Source organism: Delphinapterus leucas, chromosome 5, assembly GCF_059928025.1.
Source record: "Delphinapterus leucas isolate spDelLeu-1000000601 "Yukka" chromosome 5, BTC_Dleu_Yukka2, whole genome shotgun sequence".
Taxonomy (NCBI): Eukaryota; Metazoa; Chordata; class Mammalia; order Artiodactyla; family Monodontidae; genus Delphinapterus; species Delphinapterus leucas.
In genome coordinates, this window is record NC_143133.1 from 19,024,400 (window position 1) to 19,046,133 (window position 21,734).

The 21,734-nt window shown below is 38.6% G+C and overlaps 1 protein-coding gene and 1 long non-coding RNA gene across 2 annotated transcripts in view; one reads left to right on the forward strand and one right to left on the reverse strand.

The window, feature by feature from the left end:
- The window catches only part of LOC111186104 (uncharacterized), a 30,788-nt gene extending 9,373 nt beyond the window's left edge, over positions 1-21,415 (reverse strand). The window contains exons 1-3 of the long non-coding RNA XR_016393199.1: positions 18,755-21,415; positions 1,086-1,284; positions 163-312 (exon numbers count right to left, since the gene is read on the reverse strand). This is a non-coding gene — a long non-coding RNA (uncharacterized LOC111186104). The remainder of the gene's footprint in view (positions 1-162; positions 313-1,085; positions 1,285-18,754) is intronic.
- Positions 170-9,909, forward strand: IL21 (interleukin 21). The gene is made up of 4 exons (XM_089911534.1): positions 170-328; positions 437-472; positions 4,926-5,081; positions 6,950-9,909. The coding sequence occupies exons 1-4, from the start codon at positions 182-184 to the stop codon at positions 7,049-7,051; spliced, it is 441 nt and encodes a 146-aa protein (XP_089767660.1). The 5' UTR covers positions 170-181; the 3' UTR covers positions 7,052-9,909.
- Positions 21,416-21,734: the final 319 nt, after the last annotated feature.

The window sequence follows — 21,734 nt, forward strand, 5'->3', positions numbered from 1 at the left end:
AAAAAGAGTTACTCACATTCATCCATTTTACAAAGATTTCCAGGCTGCAATGGGAGGGCTTTATCTCTCCCTGAAGGATGAATAAATAGATAGCTTTACTGACAGCCTGTTCACAAACTGAGGTGAAAACTGAGACCAAGGTCTTGCTCTACTAGTACTTACGAGATCCAGACCTGGCAACATGGAGAGAATAGTGATCTGCCTGATGGTCCTCTTCTCAGGGACAGTGGCCCATAAATCAAGCTTCCAAGGGCAAGATCGCCTCTTGATTAGACTGCGTCAACTTATAGATATTGTTGATCAGCTGAAAAACTATGTGAATGACTTGGTAAGGCCATATTTGTCACAACAAAATTTAAATAATATTCTTCAATTACTATAAAAGGAGCTTTTTGACTTATATAAATAACTCAGAACTAATTTTCTTTTGCTCTAGGACCCTGAATTTCTGCCAGCTCCAGAAGATGTAAAGGTAAGACCAGTTGAATTTATTTGTGAAAATAAATTTGACATGTTTTTAAATCCAATTAAGAGAGGCATTAACATGATTATTTAGAAATATACTTAATTTCCATGAATTTTGGTGTTTAATAATTGGTAAAATAGTTATTTCTATTTTGCTCAAATATTCATTGGTTCACCAACAAGCCAACCAATAAAACACTACATACCTTATAAGATATACTTTTATCTCCAAATATCTCTAAGAGTATTCTCAAGTAGTATTGTTGAGATAGAATACAAAACTAGAAAATAAATCTACACTATGATCATTTTCTGAACAATGACCAACTAATTACATTTTAAGAATCCTTGTGCATGAAAGTTCTTGAGCCCTCTTTGTAAACCTATGTACGAAATATAGACACATACCACAGAAGCAGAATTCACCTTTTAATAACTAGAAAGGAAGAAAGAAAGAGAAAAAAAGAAAGAAAGGGAGGAAAGAAGAAAGGGAGACAGAGAGAGAAAGGAAGGAATAAAAAAAGAAGGGAAGGAAGAAAGAAGGAATACATTATAGCACAGCATGGAAGAATGGTAGTGTGGAAATCAAGGCCATCCTTTAGAATATAATTCCCATGTACCTTGGCCTCAATGAGTCTTGTCTTTGGCCTTCGGTGAGGTCTTTTGAAAGGACGGTTTACAACAAGTCATCCTGTTCTCTTAAGCCATTTAAATCCATTAGGTCCCAGGAAGAAGAGGCCTATCCTAGCATATAGTTCAAGTGTGCTATGTGCTGCTCTTTTCCTTGGTAACTTCGATCTAGTCTTCAGGTTTGGTACCCTGAGGATATAAACACAATTGGGGGAAATGTTTTCAGTGTCACAGACCTTTAACTGCATAAATTAGAATAACTATAAAAGTGTTACCAGTAATTAGGACACTACAAAGGGGAGGCTTATGAGGATACATTGCAAAGAAAACAATTATCGTAAATGACTGTGTAGAAGTTTAGAAAGTGAATGAGTCACAACTATTGCTTTTCTCTAAAATTCACTCTCTAGCTCTGAACCTAACCACTCTCATTTACTAGGTCCTTTTCTAATAAGCAATACCTAAAATGAAAGTAGCATATTCAGCTCATTGGAAAGACTTTTCCAACAAGTAAGACTATTTCTTAATGCCCTAATTATCAAAACATATCTTTTTTAGCATCTCACGCCTTTTGTCTAACTGCTGTGGTTAGAGTCCTTTGGGGAGATTCTTAGCTCAGTCTCTAACTTTCCAAGTTAGATATCCCACCTTCTAACTTGAGTTGATCCAGTGGGTACTTCCTTTATATGCTTTGTTAAAGAGAGATCTTTTTTATCTTATAATGACAGGATTTTGTCTCAGTGACACTGTATCTATCTGATAATCTGATCAAGCAATGCTGGCTATGATACAAGTGAATAATGGTATTACTAAGATCTTTAAGCTATGCTGGCAGGCAAACCCAGGAGAGAAGAAAATAGTTCAAGGCCACAGTAGCATTATGTCAAGTTTTTCAGGGCTAGCATCAAAGCAGAGTCTATAAAGAGTTAAAAAGATTAACAAGTTTAATGAAAATAAGTTCATTTAAATGTTGCATATAAATGTTGATATATAGTGATCATCTAAGGTTGCTAATTGGCCTCACCAGGCATCTTTCTTTCTCTTTCTAATCATATAATCAGTAGTCTTCATCTGGTGGTGACTTTGCCCTCTGAGAACATTTGGCATTGTCTGGAAAAATTTCTAGTTGGCACAATTGTGTGTGGGGGGTTTCCACTGGCATCTAGTAGGTAGAGGCCAGGGATGCTACTAAACATTCTAGAATGCACAGGACAGTCCTGACAACCAAGAATTATCCATCTGAAAATGTCAACAGTGCCACTGTTGAGGAACCCTGATATAAACCTAGTTTGTATGCAGGACAAAGGTAATTTTACCCAGTTAGCAAGACTTCGTATGTGAATGGCCAGGGCTTTCTTTGCAAAAAAAAGAAAAAAAGAAAGAAAAGTTAAGTAGGTCAAAAATAAATTGTAAGGAAGCAAATATTTTCAAATATTCAATTGCAAATCAACAAAGCCAAGTGCACCTCCTTGCAAAAGCAGCACTTGACTAGCTAAAAAGAGTGGTTTGTTACTCTTGCTTTTGTTTTCCTTACTGCTGCCTCGATTCTGCAGAACTAATGTAGGACGGATAACTCCTCATGTTTCCAGGTGTTAAAGGATGAGGGAAACAAAGCCTTGCCCTCTAAGTCTGCAAGGCACAGCAAAGCAAAACAGTGGCTCTGCTCCCAGATAGTAGTGCTGCACGTGAACTCGGGGTCATCCTGAGTGACAGGGCACCTAAGCTGCCTGAATCGAAGTTAATCTCTCTACTCCTCTTCTCAACACATCTTTAAGGCAGTTTAGCAGAACAGCTCCTTTGCTTCTATTCCTTATTGAGGCTGCCTTTACTGTGCATCTGAAGCCAAATCCAGCAGGTATTTGTCCTGGACCACAGATTGCCAGGGATAGCTCTGCTGCTTGCAGAAAGCACAAAGCAAAATTCCAATGTCTATTGACACAGGTGAACAAGGAAGGGCAGGAGAGAAAGCACAGCCCCATCAATACAGGCACTGGTGTCCAGATGCCATTCAGAGGCTTTCAGAAAGGCTTTCTCAGGTGCCAAATCTTTGCTTGCTTGTGTTGACCACTCTTGGCGATACCTGTCTCAAGGGAGTTCATTTGGTAGGCCCCTATAGTTCTTTGGAACCTAATTTTCTTTCAACATCCACATGTAAATGTTAACTCAGCAAAATGGGTCTCTGTGAGAAATGCTGGTTTCTCAGATCATCACGGATGAAACAGTTAGCGTTTTCAGTTTCAGCTGGAAAATTTACCTCTTTAAATATGAATATTATTTTTTTCCAGTAAGTTAAGCCGGTTGTGGTCAAAAGAAGAGAAAAGAAAAAACTTCAACAAACATGAACATGTGGTTTTCAAGGAAAAAAAAGTGCTATAATTAACATTTATATATAGTTTCTATTAAATAAGCATTTTGGCAAACATATGTAAAGGACACTATCTCGCCCTTATGAGAGGCCAGCTGCTCTGATATAAGGAAACCAGATAAGCTGGTTCTCGGCTTGTGGCCATGTATGCAAAGCAAATCTGATGGGGTTGTGTCTTAAAGATGCATGTTATTAATCAACATTCATAATGGGTAAGCATATAGGTTGGAAAATGCAAAGCAGGCCAGATGCTATTTTCAGCTGATTGTCATGGGAAGACTCAGGTAGTATTGTTGTATATAGGACGGCCCTTGTAGGAACTGAGAAAAATTGAGGCTTCTGTATACATGGCGGTAACTTCCATATACACCGGTGAAATGAAGATATAGCAACTTTAGGGCGGTGGATAGCATCATATACAGACATCTGCTGAAAGAAAAAAGTAACCTGGATACAAGTTCTTAGATCAGCATTAAAATGTTTTCAACAAATCAGTATAAATTTTGTTCTTCCAATCAATTCCATTTCATTTTCAGTTCAACTTCTAACATTTTGACTTATTCACTGGTCACTGGTTATTTGATTAAAGCAAGAGTCAAGTTTTTGATCCTTGATCTGCCCACTTCTCCATGCTCTGAGACATTACTCTTACGTTCTAAGGGACAGTCTTCCTGCCCATTGCGGGGGAGGCATGTCTCAAATTCTGTTCCTTGACTGCTTGATTCAGGCAGATCCCACCCTAATGGACTTGAGAGTGTGAATAGGATTTTAGAAAAGTCACACATGGTCTACAGCAGGTGTACTGAATCTTAGGCGTGGAATGTGCCATCAGAGGTAGGCACCCACTTCCTTTCCCCAAAGGAGGGGCTTTAACTCACTTACTTCATTTGTCCACTCCACAAATATTTGTTGAGCACTCACTAGCAACAAGACACTATGCCAGGCATTGTACAGGATAAGGTGCTGCTCAAGACATGTATGTCATTGTTAGATACTCCTACGTACATTGCAGAGGGAAACAAAAGACAAATGAAACGATTCTTAATCACACTACAGCGTAACTCACCCAAAGCTGCCACCAGTCACAATGTCTCTTAGAGCCTCATAATTCATAAAGTGTGTTCTAAAACCAATCTAACTCTCCCTTATGAAATACCAAGTCCTGCCCAACACCCAGACCTCAAAATGACATTAGGAATAAAGAACTGTGGCAAAGCAAAGCTCCCTCTTCCTGTCTGTGAGACAGGCAAATGTCCTCTCTCCCCTAACGTGGGGAAATTTTATATCACAAGAGTCTGCTCTTTAGCCCAAAGATTAAGTAGGACATGAAATCATTCCTCATTTGTCTGCTAAAATGAATGTGACCCAAGACACTGCAGTAGAAGTAGGAAAAGAGGATTGGGAAGGTCATTTTTACTTTCTGAATAACTTTCATTAACATCTATACAAATTATTTCTCTTTCAGAGACACTGTGAGCGGTCGGCGTTTTCATGTTTTCAGAAGATCCAACTAAAGTCAGCAAATACCGGAGACAATGAAAAGATAATTAATGTATTAACTAAACAGCTGAAGAGGAAACTACCTCCCACAAATGCAGGGAAAAGACAGAAACATAAACTGGTAAGACTGTCATTTGTCATCTAACTTATTTGTACTTATTAACTATATCTATTACATCACGCGCGCACACACACACACACACACACACACACACACACACACACACAGCCAGAGCCTCCAGTGCCTTCCTTCCAGCTACATGTTATGCCTTATCATATAGAGTGTGTTTTGAGAAGCAAAGTCACCACTTCCTAGTCCACAAACTTGAAAGTGTCCAGAAATCCAATTAGAATTTGCTAACAGCCCCTGGTAGCTGGAATAATTAATATAGCTTTCAAGGTGAGGAAGTCATTAGGCAGAGAATCCAAGTGTGACTTAAGAGTTAAAAAATATTCTGCTCTCATTATATGATCACATATAACTTGTATCCTTATTAACAGGAGCTAGATCCCAGTTTTCCTGAAAGAAAAGAGGTAGCCTACAAGACACCAGGATAAATCTCAAACATTGCCTTCCTCTTTTAAAGAATATTATTACTGTCCTGTACAACTGCAGAGTCAGTACTACATTTGAATGGGTAGACCCCATTATTTGGCTGGGGAATTTCAATAATCCCTAGTTTTGTGGTCCTTGAGAACCTCTTGTATATTTCCTCTTACGCCAACTCATGAGCAATGCAGATAATCTCATGAGTAATTCAGGCATTAATCAAAACCAGTGGATAAACACATAAGATAAATTACTAGAAATTTTTCTATCAGTTCTCTCTCCTCTAAGGAATTTCACATGTGATTCAAATGAAATCTTAATTACAATATCAAAATGATTTTTATTTCCTTTGATTGCTTGACCAGGTTGCAATGTGAAAAGTATCCCTCTAAAACTTTCCTCAAAGAAGAAAAGAGTTGAGCATGTCTTTGAAACTCAATATCAAAGACCATAAAATGGTAATATTGGCACTGAACATAGAATTATCCAGTTAAGCACCTTCATTTGATAGATGGGAAGGTGAGACCAAGGATATTAAGTGACTTGTCCCAAGCTCCACGAATATTAAGTGTCAGAATGAGCATTAGAACTTATATCTCTTATCTTTCAGTCAAATATCTCTCACCACAACATCAAACCGGCATTAGAGATGCTAAACAGCAGGCAATGGCCTGGTGTTTGGTATCTAAACAGGAATAAGGGTAAAGAATATAAACCAAGAATTTTTTAAAAAAAGAAATATAAGTGGGCAATGCACATGTGAAGAATTGTTTAATCTCTTCATAATCAAATAAATGCAAGTTAAGATAGGAAATCCTATTTTTTTCAATTAAAATTTTTAACAATGCACAATAATGGTAAGAATGTTCTATGTGAATAGAGGTAAAAGTTTTATAACGTATATCAAAAGCCTTAACTTTTTTTATCCCTTTAATTTAGTAATTCTACTTTTAGTAATTTATTGAATAAAATAAAGATGTACATGAAAAATTACTCAGAGATGTCCATTGCAGTATTGTATACAACAGTGAAAAGTCAGAAGCAATCTACATGCCCCAAAATAGTAATACTTCAATCCTATATAGGAATACAAAGCAAACATTATGGGATATATTTTTGAAGAATATTTAATATGTAGGAAATGCTTGTGTTATGTTGTGTTAAAACAAAGGCAAATTAATAGCCAGTGTAAATAACACAAATGCAAAGAAAAAATTACTGGGAGGATACATATCAAAACACTGCAGTGGTTATCTCTAATGATGGGATTACAAGTGATTTTTCTCATTGTTATTTTCTGAACAATTTTATGTGCTTCTCAAAGTTTTTCAGTGAACATGATTTATGTCTCTAATTGGAAAACATAAAATTTGAATGAACATTTTATTACATAGGAAAAAAGCTTTAAAGAAGATTATTACTCTTTCATTGATTTCTAGACATGTCCTTCATGTGATTCTTATGAGAAAAAACCACCCAAAGAATTCCTAGAAAGACTAAAATCACTCATCCAAAAGGTATGTAACTTAAATTATATTTGACTTTCATCTTTATCCAGATTGCTTCTTATGTTGAGGTTACTCATGGTATTCTATTTCCACAGATGATTCATCAGCATCTCTCCTAGAACACACGGAATATGAAGGTTCCTAAAGATCTCACTTGAAGCTGGACACTATATTTCATACTCTAACACAGTAGTGAAACTCAGTTCTTGGTATTCCAAATGGAGGAGTACAATATATTAGTGATGGGGGAAAAAAACTCAGATAAGTGTTCAAGGTCAGGATTATTCCTCCAAAATCACTATGCAATACTTCAGTTTGATCCACATGCTCTGTGTTTGGTCAACTTGAAAAAACTTTCTACTCAATTCGAGTCTGATTTCCTGTGTTATAGATTTCTGTGACCTCTAAGGTTTTTACTTTATCTTACTGCCAACTATGCCATTTCTTGGAGAAGCTTAAAAATTTTAACCAAAAATACAGTTTGGGAATTTATTGATTAACCTTGATCTTGGTTATGACAAGAATGAGGTTTCTGATGTTCATAACTTAAAAGGTTACATACCTTCACTCAATCTGGAGAATATAGAAGCATAGGGTGAAAATCAAAGTTGAAGTGTTCATTCTTTTAAGGAAATGAAAACTGTTTAAAATCTATATCTGAAGAGGTTTTATTTTATCTCAGAATGTCTAACATATAAATACATGATTTATTTATGTACCAGGGGGATAGCTTTATCAGATGGCTCCAAAAAGTCTGACTCCCTTATTAGAATCTGTCAAAAATATTTAAATACTATACATATGAATGTATTTATGGAATAGACTCTTTTGGTCTTTTTTTTTCTCTAAGTGGGTATACTAGTACCTTCCCCAACTCAAGTCCCTTTATAAGCTAACATTCTAAGCTTGTGGAAGTGGCAATTAAAATCTATAGAGGGACATGCATTAGACGACCGTCTGGAACCAAACAGAATTTTAAAAAGTCTTATAGCTCTCTTCTCAAATTGTTATAATGATTGTATGGGAGTGAGTTATTAATGCCAAATGTCTGTTTCCTTCTTTCTTTCTGCCTTTCTTTCTACTTTTAAAATTGACAGACACTTTGCGTTTGTATGCTTTGCATAAGGCAAATTCAATCATCTATATAAAGTCAAAATCAGGAGACAAATCAGGAGTTCAGGACTCCTAGTAGAAAACAGACTTTTGCATAAGCATCCCAATCTTTCAACCATGGGTAGCAAAAACAAGCAACCTGATCTAACTGCCATTTCATATCAACTCCAGCAGTTTATTTAAATATAAAGTTAAAAACGCTAGAAAAATAAAATTTTCACTAGAATGTTATAAGCTATTTGAGAATCTCTTATTGTTAAAGTGGCTGTGAGTGTGCAAGAGGATGTTGTATGGGAAATGCTTTATGCTCTAAGAACAAAGATGATCTACTTAAAAATATTTTTTAAACAAGTACAGATAATTTATGGTTCTAAAACATGTATTAGGAATCAATTATTTCAATGAAATGTAATGTTTTATCATCAGAAACAAGGTATTCTGTTTTAAAATTTTTAAATGTTGTTACAAAGGAATCGTGTAAATATGTGTATCACGATGATAATATGCATCTAAAGCCTGCCTCAGCATCAGGCCAGGTTGTTGGGATAAAAGTGGAAAGCAGGCTTGGAAAAGATGGAGTCCTTATTTCTTGTTTCTGGCTTTATAGTTGTTGACTTCTTTGACACTGTGATTTTATATTTAAAATAATGTATTTATTTTGGTGTGTCTACTGTCAAAAATCTCTGTTCTAATTCTTTTGACCAGAGATTCTACCTTAAAAGTAAAATTAACTTAATGGGGTGTTGGCTAAGAGCCTTCACTAAACTGAGCTTAAAGACTCGGGTAATGATCCTGGCAATATCCCAAGGAAAGCAATGCATCAGAATAAACAAGATGAAGAAGTGAGACTCGAACTGCTCCATCTTCACTGTTCTGTGTTCAAGACTTAGCCAGCCCTCCGGAAGGTCTGAGGCTGACCCATAAACACTGCTGTTCACCTATGGATGGTGATACAGGAGACCTGAAATCTCACTGGATGTGAAGTCGTGGTCACTTGCTTAAACTTTTTGGGTTTCCATTTCTTTATCTGTAGGATGAGGGTTGGACTTAATCTCTATGGGATATTCAGCCTTTTTTGGAGCTTTATGTGTCTATGAGTCTCTAAAGTTCTAGACACTCTTACAGGAACATCTGACCATACTTCTGAGTAAAGCTTTCTACTGAATTGGATCATTTACTCAACATTATTTCAACAGCATTTGTAGCAACACTTGCTGCAGGAACAAGGGAAATGTTCCAAAAAAGATAAAAGAAAGGAAGGAAGGAAAGAAAGAAAGAAACAAAGAGAGAGAGAGAAAGAGAGAGAGAAAGAGAGAGAGAAAGAAAGAAAAGAAAGAAAGAAAGGAAGGAAGAAAGAAAGGGAAAGAAAGAAAGAGGGAAAAGAAAAGAAAGCAAGGAAGGAAGGAGGAGAGAAAGAAAGAAAGGTTTCTGTCGGTCATGGTAGTTCAGGGAAAATTAATCATTATTTTTAGCATTTTAGCTGAAAGTGTCTTCTTTGGACACAAAATTGTAGCATTATTATTCTATATTATTGCTCTGTTATATTTACATTTGCCTCTGAGAATTTAGTTTTAATATGAACTATGTACTTTATAACTTAATGATTATTTATTATATATTTGGTTTTAAATGTTTATGTTCATGGCTTCTTATTTAAGACCTGGTCTATTAAATACTACCCAGTCAGTACAACTGTCTTTTGTGATTCTCTGGAAACCTATAATTTAACAGTCTTAGTAGAAAATAAAAGATGATCCTTAGTTTCTGAGAGCATAACGTTTTTACATGTATATGATAAAGACAATCTTTTCTTCTTACATACTTTCCCTGAAATGGAACTTTCCACTTCCTGTCCCTACCTCAAGGACACCACTTCCTTTGCAGCCCTCCCAAATGTATGGCAGGTCCAAAAGCAGTTGAAGACATTCTTCCCAATGTCTATTACATGCACACTCTTGTGTAAAACTCATTCCTGCTTTGAAGTTTATCCCATCTAGCTTTGCTGTCCCCTTACTTTTTTTTTTGATGATTGTCATCTCCTGGACACTCCTCTATGTTCATTGAGGATTTAGCCATGTTCTTTTCCATGAATCCAATTTCTGCCATCATCCTGGGTGACTTCAGTGACCTTGAGGAGGATTCCACCAACACTGTAGCTTCCCAGAACCTTGAGTACCTCAGTTTCAAATGCCTGCATTTTTCACCCCGTCATCTGACCACTCCCATGGCTGTGCACCAGACTATGGCAGCTGGAACCATTCTCTGTCTGAAATCTTCATATATAAGAAACCATCACCTATTAGTCTCTTTGCTCTCAAACTGCCCTCCTTCTACTACATCTGCCCTGAGACTTTGCCATGACAACTAGGCCTTCACCCTTCCCATTCTCTCAGTTTATTAGTTTCCCTCCTTCCCCACTGAGCCTGGAGCCCTGATCAATCCCTTGAACTGCAGACCCAGTGGCACACACAGTCTCATTCTTCTTGAGGACCTGCCTACAAACTCCCTACCTAGATGTCTGTCTTGCTCCCCTAATCCAGCTTTAGACACTGGCCCTGGCCCCTTACCTTTTGGGGACCCTTTCAAACTCCCTTATCTGGCTTACTGGAGTCACTTCCCCACTTCACTCTCAGCTCTCAACACTCACCTGTTTTCATCATCCACCTCCATCTACTCTAGTCCACAGGTTAGTGTGGGCATGGCCTCACCTCATGTGGAAGAGGGAGGGTTTGGGTATTCAGGCTAAGTCAAGCTCACTGGAAGAGTAATCTATAAACGTGTCTGTACTCCCTCACCTTCTATCCACTTCAAACCACTATAATCTGATTTCTACCCATCCCACACCCTATCACTGTATCATTAAAATTGTCCTCTCTCTGATCAACAATGACCTCCAGCTCACACAACTCACAAATGTGTCTAAATCCTTATCTTACTGGCTCTTATTATGACCTTTGTTACTTTTGATTACACCATCTCTTTTCCCTCTTTGACTTTGGAGGCTACTCTTTATCCTGCTACTTGTCTTACATCTCTGACCATATATTCTCAGTGTCAGTTGTCGGTTTGCTTTCCTGTGTCTCCCCTTAGACGCTGATGTTCTTGAGGATTCTATCCTTAGCCACCTTTTTACTTTAAACCTTTTCCCTCAACAGTCAAAAAAGTTCCTGTTGTTTAAAATATCCCTATACATGTCACTGACCCCTAAATTATTCTCCTCTGCTAATTTCCAGGCCCAAATGGGAGATTTCCATCTTTATCCTCCAGGTGCTTCAGCTTTATCTCACATGCCAAAATTGATCACATCACTTTCCCCAACTTCCACGACCTTCTTTGTTTTAAAGCTCTCCCTGATCTTTGTTTATCATTTCTAATTTTTAAATTTTTCTTTTTTGGATTTATTTTTATTGAGGTAACATTGGTTTATAACATTATATAAGGTTCATGTGTACAATAATATATTTCTGCTTCTGTATACCCTGCAGTACGCTCACCACCAAAAATTTAGTTTCCATCTGTCACCATACAGTTGATCCCCTTTATCCATTTCACCCTCACCATCCTGCCCTTTCCCCTCTAGTAACCACTACTCTTGTCTCTGTATCTATGTGTTTGTTTGTGTTTGGTTTGATTTGCTCATTTATTTTGGCTTTGGTTTGCTTGTTTGTCTGTTTTTTATATTCCACATCTGAGTGAACTCATATGGTATTTGTCTTTCTCTGTCTGACTTATTTCACTTAGCATAATACCCTCAAGGTCCACCCAGACTGTTGCAAAAAAAGATTCCACCTTTTTTTATGGCTGAGTAGTATTTCATTGTACATATGTACCATACTTTCTTCATTCATCTGTTGATAGGCACTTAGGTTGCTTCCATATCTTGGCTATTGTAAATAATGCTACAATAGCAGTGTCCTCTAATCTTAACTGATGTGAACACATCTGCCAGCCTCCAAGATTCTGCTTTCTCTCTCATACACTATAACCAATTTGCCACTGGGCTTTGCTGTTTCTAATTCTTAAGTCCAACCTTTCTTTTCTATTCCCTCTGCCATTGCCTTAATTCAGGTTCTCAGCAATGGCTGCAATAACTTTTTTGGGTTTCTAGCCTCTTGCCTTCTCCTCTTTCCAATCATCTCTGCGTGGCCACCAGAGTGATATTTTACAAAACTTAAGTCTGATCACAACTCTCCCTTATTTAAAACTTTTCACTGGCTCTCCTTTGGATAGCCCAGGCATGAAGCAGGGTATATAAAATCCTTTATTATCTGCTCTTCTCAGCTCCCAGCCTCTCTTCACCTTGAACTTCACATTCCAGCCAATCCAATTTATTTCTGTTTCCCTAGGCACACCACATTTGTTTTATTCCTCTGTGTCTTTGTACTTGCAGTGACCTCTCCCTGGAATATTACTTCTCCACCCCCTCTTTAGCACCCGGAAGACCCCTCATGTGTCCATCAATATTCAACATAGGCATCACTTCCTCTAGAAGGACTTCCATCATTGTCTTACTCTATCTCTGTGACAGTGTTAATCTCTCCCCACTTTCAGAAATTGAGTATAGTTTATTAGACTTAGTGTGGTGTACACAAATTTATTGATTTATATGTCTGTTTCCCTTTCCAGAATATAAGCCCTTTGGCAGAAGGAACTGCATTTCACTAGCACAGTGCCTCATATGTGCTAGATAACCTATAGTAGGAAACAAATGTTTATGCAATTGAATTGAACTAAACACAAATACACGATTATGCATTGAAATTTTCCTTGACATTTCTCTTTCTCTTTCACGTTGAATTTAATTATCACCAAAGTCAGTGATAATGGACAACTGTTTTCAAAATACCTCTATAATCCAACTACTTGTCACCATCTCCAGCTCCCACTTTATCGAGGCCACCGCAATCTCTCACCCAGACGTGTTAATACCTTCTTAAATAGTTTTCCTGCTTTGGTCCCTGCCCCTCATCAAAATCTATTTGCAATAGAGCAACCTGAACGATCCTTTAAAAAAAACTAAACACAATGTGGCATCCTTCAGCTCAAAACCTTCCAACGGCTCATACCTCATTCATGGTAAAGCCTGAGTCCTACAACAGGGGCTACATGGTCATGTCCCCTCTACCCCTCATCTCTCTAACCTCATTTTCACTCTTCTTACTCAACTCCAGCCACACTGGCATTCTCTTTTTTCCAACACTCCGGGCACACTCCTACCTATGCCATCTGCACTTTCTGTTTCTTCCTTTGGCATGCTCTTCCACCAAGTGTCCATGCGGTCCATTGCCTCACCTTCTTCTTTACCATGTTCAGCTGTCATCTTCTCTACCAGGTCTTCTCTGGCTACTACTGTATTTTAAATTGCAACCCCCCACCCCAAACACCCCTGCTTTATTTTTCTCCATAGCATTTACCACTCTGGACATATATATTTTAATAATTTCTGTTGACTGTCTCTCTCCCCCACTAGAATGTAAGCTCAATGCTACAGAGATTTAGTCTGTTTTGTTCACTACTATACATCTGGCACCTAGAACAATGCCTTGAACATGGAAGGAACTCATTAAATATTTGTGGAAAGAATTGGTGGGTTCTGTGATGGTTGGCATTGGAGTTCTCCCATTGGGTTTTAATTCCCAATGCACAGTTTGCTTTCTCTTTATTAGGCTAGTAGTGTACTAATGGTTTTTTTCCTTTATAGCTTCTCCCTGATTTTCGGGAATCATGTATTTTCTGCAAATCTCCCCCCATCCTCTTATCAGATATACCCACACCTCTTCTTTATCTTTGAAATTGGCCTTCAGCAATCCAAAATTTGGAATATAAAAAGGGACACATTCCACTTACCATTAAAATTTTAGCAAAACTATTTTTCTAAAGAAAACTCGTGGGGTTTTATTGTCTACAGTTCTTTTGCTGGTAGATAAAACATCTTGATGATTTCCAGTCACACAACTGAAACTCTTCCATACGATATCTCTTCTCCCTTTACAGAAATAGAAAATTCAAGGCATCCATCCATACACCCACTTATGAATCCCTAAAGATGTCTTTTTCTACCTTCCCATTCATAATGAAATGTTATTCTTTTCAAGAAGGCTTCCTTGCATGTTACAAATTATTTTATTTCCCTCATTTTCTTTAGTTTTCCTTTACTCATTTGAATGAGGTGGTAAAGTGCTATGGAGAAACACAAGCAGAGAAAGCGGCTATGGAGAGGTGGGCGGGGCATGTATGAGGTAGATGAGAGTCAATTTTAAATAGAGAGGAGAGTGAAGGAAAAACCTAGCAATTGCTACACAGGAAGATTCTCGGTTGTGGTACCTCAATTACAAATAACATCTTTAAAATTATCTTTTTAAACTAGCTCTGAGCATGTTACCATCTTCCTATTAGGCTGAGAGATGGTGGATTTGGAGGAGAAAAGTTTAGTCACTGTGTGATTTTCCCCTATAATCTTAATTCAAGAAAATCCCCAAATCCAGACTTCCCTGGTGGCGCAGTGGTTAAGAATCTGCCTGCCAATGCAAGGGACACGGGTTCGAGCCCTGGTCTGGGAAGATCCCACATGCCGCGGAGCAACTAAGCCTGTGCGCCACAACTACTGAGCCTGAGCTCTAGAGCCCGCAAGCCACAACTACTGAGCCCATGTGCCTTAACTACTGAAGCCCGTGCGCCTAGAGCCCGTGCTCCGCAACAAGAGAAGCCACGACGATGAGAAGCCCGTGCACCACAACGAAGAGTAGCCCCCGCTCCCCGCAACTAAGGAAAGCCAGTGCACAGCAACGAAGACCCAACACAGCCATAAATAAATAAATAAATTTTAAAAAAAGAAAGAAAGAAAACCCCCAAATCTAACTTACAAAAGAAAAAAGAAAGAATGCCCGCGTGCGACAGACAGAGAGAAAGAGAGAGACTGATACAGAGACAGAGAAAGAGAGGAAGAGAGAGAGACAAGAAAAAGCAGTAAGTATCCTTTATTAGGTTTTCCTAGAAGTAGAACCTGAGTCAAGGATTCCAGTGCAAGTGGTTTACCAAGGAAATGCGAGAAAAACCAGGAAGGGAGTGGGGAAAGCAGGATTGGGATGGGGAAATTCAGGCCTGGGTATAAATTCAGGGGAAGCCCCAGATTCAACTTACTCCTGCAGGGTTCCCTGGAGCATAAATTACACCTCAGAGTTGTTAGTTCTGCCTGGAATGCAAGTGACCGTGTTTTTGTACTTTTGCAACCACCCGTTATGTCTGTGGAGCTTCAGCATACAGGTGAGGCTGCTCCAGTGCCCAAGAGCCATCCTCTGAGTGTGCCATGTCATCAAAGGGCACAGATAGGATGGACACACAGAGTTGATGAAAAGCATCCATGGATAGCTGGGCGGGCACCAACTGTGCCTACTACAGTAAGAGTGATTTTTTTTTCTTTTAAAAGTTTATTTTTTAAATAAGAAGAAGGCTTAGGGCAAAGATTAATTTTATTATCAAAATGAGGTAGTTTCAGGATCTATTTGTTCAAATGTAATTATATATAATTATATACATATTTATTATATATATTTTATATAGGTTATCTCCTTTTCATGGGGGGCACAATTTAGTTCTCAAAAGCCCATTTAATTCTCAAAAGCCCAATTTTGGAGATAAACGGATTTGTAGCGCAAAGAGTCGCCTCTCAAATTCAAGAATATGACACTGCTAATGGGCACTCACAAGTCCTCCATCCCAGGAGGACCTGCTATCCCTCCTTACTAAACTACCCCTGCCCCAGGGCGGCCATCACTCCATGCCACAAACGGAATAGATTTTTTCCTGATAAGGATAGTTTGTGCATTTCAAGCTTCTAGTAAGCCTCTCCCTTTCTTTTTTGCCTCAGTTGAAGTCAACCATTCCTTGGATGGTCCCTTGGGAGAACTGCCATTGTGAGTGGAATTAAAACATTTATATCTGTTGACGGAGAAAGCAATCCTGAAAAGAGAGAAGAGATTGGAGCTGGTCACTCAGAATGGTGGAGAGGGGTAGGTGTGATCATTCACAACATGGTGAGTGGGAAAGAGTTCAATGTCATCTGGCAAAGCTTTCCCAAGATGCTACATCCCTGATGAAGAAAGAACTAAACTGTACTAGAATTTGAAGTAGAAGTGTCATGATACAACTTTTGGTCTGGAGTTATGACTGGTCGATCAAAGTCTGAATCAATGACTTTAGTTGTGACCATGGGCAATGTGTTCATGGTGGGTCACAGGGAACATTTTCTATTTGCTTTTATTACCCTTAGCACCTCTTCATTTCCTGATAGAGCTTTTCACTGAATATGCCCTTTTAAAAAGACAACATTTTAAAGGAGAGGGCATGCTGCCACCTATCGAAGAGATGCAATTACATACAAGACACCCAAATTCTAAACCATCAGGACATGTCACCCCACCCCACACAAAAGCAAATGGTTGAAACTCTGAAACATTTTCTCAGCTATTCCAGTCCTGGACTTTACAAAGATTTTCACTATTGAGATCATTTCTAAAAGGAGCTTCAGGACCAGGAAGACCATTTCTCCTTGGACCTACAGATCTCAGTGTGAACAAGAACAGGAGTGATTGAAACCTGCTCTGGTACCGTTAGCTGCTGCCCTGCTCATATAGGAGCAGCCGAGAGAAGAGCTCACAGCATCCTTAAACAGGCAGAATGCCCGGCCACTGGCTCCTGGGAAAGTGACCTTAATCTAGCTGGGGTCTTCTTTAGGGGTCCTTTAACCAGGACACTGCTATCCTCTTTCCTTCACTTAGGATGAAGCCAGAAACACACTGCAGATTTCCTCACCTGTGAAATAACTGTAATCATTCCAGCACTTCTGACATCAAAGGCTGCTCACAGAGGTAGAATAAAACAAGGCACAGAAAAGTGTCTTGTAAAGTGTGTACACATTTGACAACGCAGAAGCTTGTTTTCAGACTTATTCTGCCACTAGTGACAATTAGCTTGTGCTGAATTCCCATTCACCTCCTGCTGCTTGGGGGATTTCTCCCAGACGAATAGCTCACCAGGGAACCTCTTTTCCACAAACTTGGCCTCATTGAACTGTATTTTAATTCACAATTTCCTAATAGGTCAAAAAGTGCTCTGAGTAGTTGCCACAGAAGAAAGATTTGAGGTTGCAGGACGTTAATTAAACACATCAGTTAAATCATCTTTTCCAGCTGCCTCTGGACTTGCCTTCTCCTTCCGAAAGTTTACCATTATTTTCTGTGACATATAGCCCTCCCCAATAGAGTCTCAGTGCTCTAACTGATTCTGTGTTATTTACCTTTTCTCATCTCCTGCTTCTGCTCTCCTCATCAGGTCTAGCCTAGTAAAGGCTCAGACATTCTGGCCTCTGTTGCTTCTACTTTTAATGCTGAAACTTCCTTCTCCCTGGTTGGGGAGCAACAAGCCAACCAACAAAGAACCCCAACCCTTTGTTTTGTCTGCCCTGCATCTCTTTTCCTTCCTCTGGCACTGGAACCCTTCTTTCTCTTTGGGAATCCTTGCTTGACCAACCCTCAGTCCTTGTGGTCAAGTGGGGCTGGTCTCACCTCCTCCCCAGCCCCATGGGCGGGAACATAACACAAGCCAGAGCATGGAGAAGCCTCCCTGTGACTTTTGTTGTAATTATTTAGAGAGAAATGTTCTCTTCCTACTGGGGTTGTTAAGCTGATGGGATTTAGGCTGGAGCTGCCAGTAGTCATCTTTGCCACTCTTTGGGGAGTGCCTTCCGAGCACAGAGAGAAGCAGAGTGAAACAGAGGGAGATACACTGTGTCTGAAGGTTCACCATGAAAACTAATTTATGTAAGCCACTGAACCCCCTTTCATATTGAAACTAGTTTCAGTTGTATTTTTGTCACTTATGAGAAGAAGAGCCTTAAATTAATAGACTGCTCAATCCCAACACTTTAAATTACCTTGAACATAACCTTCATAAAAGAAAGATAGTATCCTGACCTTCACCAGGCACCTAGTTAAATAAAATCCAGGGGCTTCCCTGGTGGTGCAGTGGTTGAGAGTCCGCCTGCCGATGCAGGGGACGCGGGTTCGTGCCCTGGTCGGGGAAGATCCCACGTGCCGCGGAGCGGCTGGGCCCGTGAGCCGTGGCCACTGAGCCTGCGCGTCCGGAGCCTGTGCTCCGCAACGGGAGAGGCCGCAACAGGGAGAGGCCTGCGTACCGCAAAAAAACATAAAATAAAAAATAAAATAAAATAAAATTGAGGTGTGAAACTCCCTCTGACAGTACACTCTCTGTCTAACCATCTGTGGAAAACAAAAATGTAGAATCCCCTTCTACCTTTGAAAAACAAGCCCGGTCAGGTTATGATGGCTACCAGTCAGCATTAGCTCTTGACAGAAGGATGGTTCCTTGCAGGACACAGAGCCCTGTGTGGAGTCTATCCCCAGCTCCCAACCCACACACACCTTGTAGTAAAGGCTACATCACCAGGTAAATAGCAGAAGGGACCATAACCACATAGAAGAGTTACACTGAGTAAAAGGTTCTGAGACCCCACAGTTATTTGTGCTGTTTATTTCCCTCAACAATCAGGTCAGCACCGAACACTGGTCAGCACCATATTACAGCAAATAGAATCTGGGGTCATACCTTCCACTTTTTCTGATCTGGAATCCACTGCTTCTCCATACAGCCAGGAAATCCATTTGGGCTGGGCTGGATATTATTTCTCCTTACTCTTTCCTGCAAGTGTGAGGCCACCACATCTGCTGTTTCAAGTCAGATGGTTCATCTAATCATTTAAAAATAAAATAAAATAAGAAATAATGTATCATTACTTCCTATTTACTATGTTAATCCATAATCTGTGACTAATTGTCAAAGGACTGGTTTTTATTATTGACATCACTATAAATTAACGGTAAAATCATCAAGGCTAGAGAAAAGAGGAGGATACTTTTCTCCTGTAATCCTCAGGACACTCTTCAAATGACTGGCCTGAGAAAACCAATGTTCCACATGAGAACTGCTAAAGAGGCAGGCCCTCTCACCCTGGTTGTCAAACTTGCTAGTTTTATTAGATTTATTTACTCAATTAACATTTATTGAGCACCACGTGCCAGACACTGTACTAGACATTAAAGGTACCTGAATAAGTAGATCATACCCTACAGAGTTTAAAGTATCGTGGGAGATGCATATAATTAAATTCATAATTATAGTACAAGATGACACATTCTGTGATAGGTGAATGTTCAAAATACAATGGGAAAGCTCTGGTTCTGGGAATGGCAGAGTAGTTTTTATTAGAACGACCCTCCCATAGACAAACTGTCTCAAAGCCTTGGAAGGCCCCTGAACTGTGCCTGCACAGAGGAGACTTCAAGGAGCCCAGTGGGTATTTCTGAAGCCGTCCAAAGATTTGAGGCAGTTTCTGTGCCAATTTAGAGGAGTCCTACCTGTGGCGCCCCCGTTTTTGGACTTCCCTCCCTCAATTCCCAGCTACTCTAACACCCTAAACTATGTCTTCTGACAACTCAGATCAATAGACTGAAGCCTCCTTACTGAGTTCTGGTTATACCACACCTATGGATTGAAGGAGCCCTCAAGGTAGAGGTCATATAAATGTAGCTCTCACTCAGTGTAGTTTCCTCCTTTCAAGAGTCAAATCTCTTCACTTTTTGCCTGCTTTTGATTTTCAGCAAACTATAAATAGTGGTTTTTCATGTTTTATCAAAAATGAAGGCAAAAGAGACATTCCCAAATAAACAAAAGATTATAGAAGTCCTATAAGAAATATTAAAAGAAATTCTTCAAACTAAAGGAAAGGATAGCAGATGGAAACTCAGATATACAGGAAGGAATAAAGACCATTGGAAATGGCAGATATGTGAGAAAATATAAAATAGTATATTTTCTCCTTCTTGTAATTTATTTAAGACAAATACCCGTTTAATGTCAAAAAGTATAACATCTTATTACGGAGATTATTAAAAATATATGACAACAACAGCACACAAGAAGGTATAGTGGTAAATTGAATTACATTGTTTCAGGGTTCTTAAATTTAATACAGTATCAACTCTACACAGACTATGGTAAACTGAGGATGCATATTGTAATCTTAGTCGCAACTAAAAAGGATGAAAAAATAGCTAAAATTAGGAGAATTAAAATAGAATAGTAAAAATACTTAATCAACCTAAGAAAAGCTTGGAAAGAAGGAACGCAAGAATAAAAAACAGATGGGACAAAGAGAAAACACACAGGAAAACACTAGACTTAAATCTGCCAATATATAACTAATTACACTAAATGAAAATGGACTAAACCCCCTATTTTAAAGCAGAGACTGTTAGACTGCATTAAAAAATAAGACACGGGCTTCCCTGGTGGCACAGTCGTTGGGAGTCTGCCTGCCAATGCAGGGGACACGGGTTTGTGTCCCGGTCCGGGAGGATCCCACATGCCACGGTGCGGCTGGGCCCATGAGCCATGGCCGCTGAGCCTGCGCGTCTGGAGCCTGTGCTCCGCAACGGGAGAGGCCACAACAGTGAGAGGCCCGTGTACCGCAAAAAAAAAAAAAAAAAGACACAACTATATGCTTTCTACAAGAGACATACTGTAAATGTAAAAACAGGTTCAAAGTAAAGGAATGGAAAAATATATATGACAAAAACAATAAGTACAAGAAGGCGTTGTGTCTATGTTAACGTCAAACAAAATAGATTTTAAAACAAGAAATATTACCAGTGAAAGAGATGAACATTTTATAGTAATAAAAAGATCACTTCATCAAGAAGATATAAGAATCAGAAATGTGTATTCATCTACTGCCAATATTTTTATATATAACCTTCCAGTGTTTTGTATACATACTTTTAAATTGTTTTTATCAAAAGTGAAGTAAGTCATCCTTTAACCACTATTTGTAACCAGCTTGTTTCATAACATGTTATTTTCCTGTGTCATTAAATAATTACATCAAGAAACAAAAAAGAAATGTGTATTCATTTAATATAGAGCTTCAAAACAGACGAAGCAAATACTGACAAAACTAAAGGGACAAATAGACAAATCCAGAGTTATAAGTGGAGATTTTAACACACCTCTCTCAGTAATTGACAGAACACTGAGTATACAGAAGATCTGAACAACACTATCAACCAACTTGATCTAACTGCTATTTATGTAACATACATCCAACATCTTCAAAGTACATATTCTTTTTAAGTATGCATGAAACAGTCACCAAGATAGGGCACATCCTCAGCCTCAAAATAAATCTCAATAAATTTCATAAGAAGTAAATCTCAAAACCTTAGAGTATATATATATATATTTTACCACAATGAAATTAAATTAGAAGTTATTACTACTAAGATATCTAGATAGGTCCCAAATATTTGGAAATTAAGAAACAGACTTCTAAATAACCCATGAATCAAAGAAGAAATCACAAGAGATATTAGAAAATATTTTGAATTAATAATAATAATACAAAGTAAGCAGTAATTATTATTTTCTTCCTTCTACTTACTTTGGATTTATTTTGCATGAAACACTAGCACCTATCATTTCCCAGTTTTTGCTGCTAGTATATATAGAATTGATTTTGTATATTGACCTT

Bases quoted from the DNA above. Each gene is read 5' to 3' on its own strand.
- IL21 (XM_089911534.1), top strand. From the start codon at position 182: ATGGAGAGAATAGTGATCTGCCTGATGGTCCTCTTCTCAGGGACAGTG. The intron at 329-436 runs GTAAGGCCATAT...CTTTTGCTCTAG, and splicing joins AAAACTATGTGAATGACTTG to GACCCTGAATTTCTGCCAGC. The intron at 473-4,925 runs GTAAGACCAGTT...TTTCTCTTTCAG, and splicing joins CAGCTCCAGAAGATGTAAAG to AGACACTGTGAGCGGTCGGC.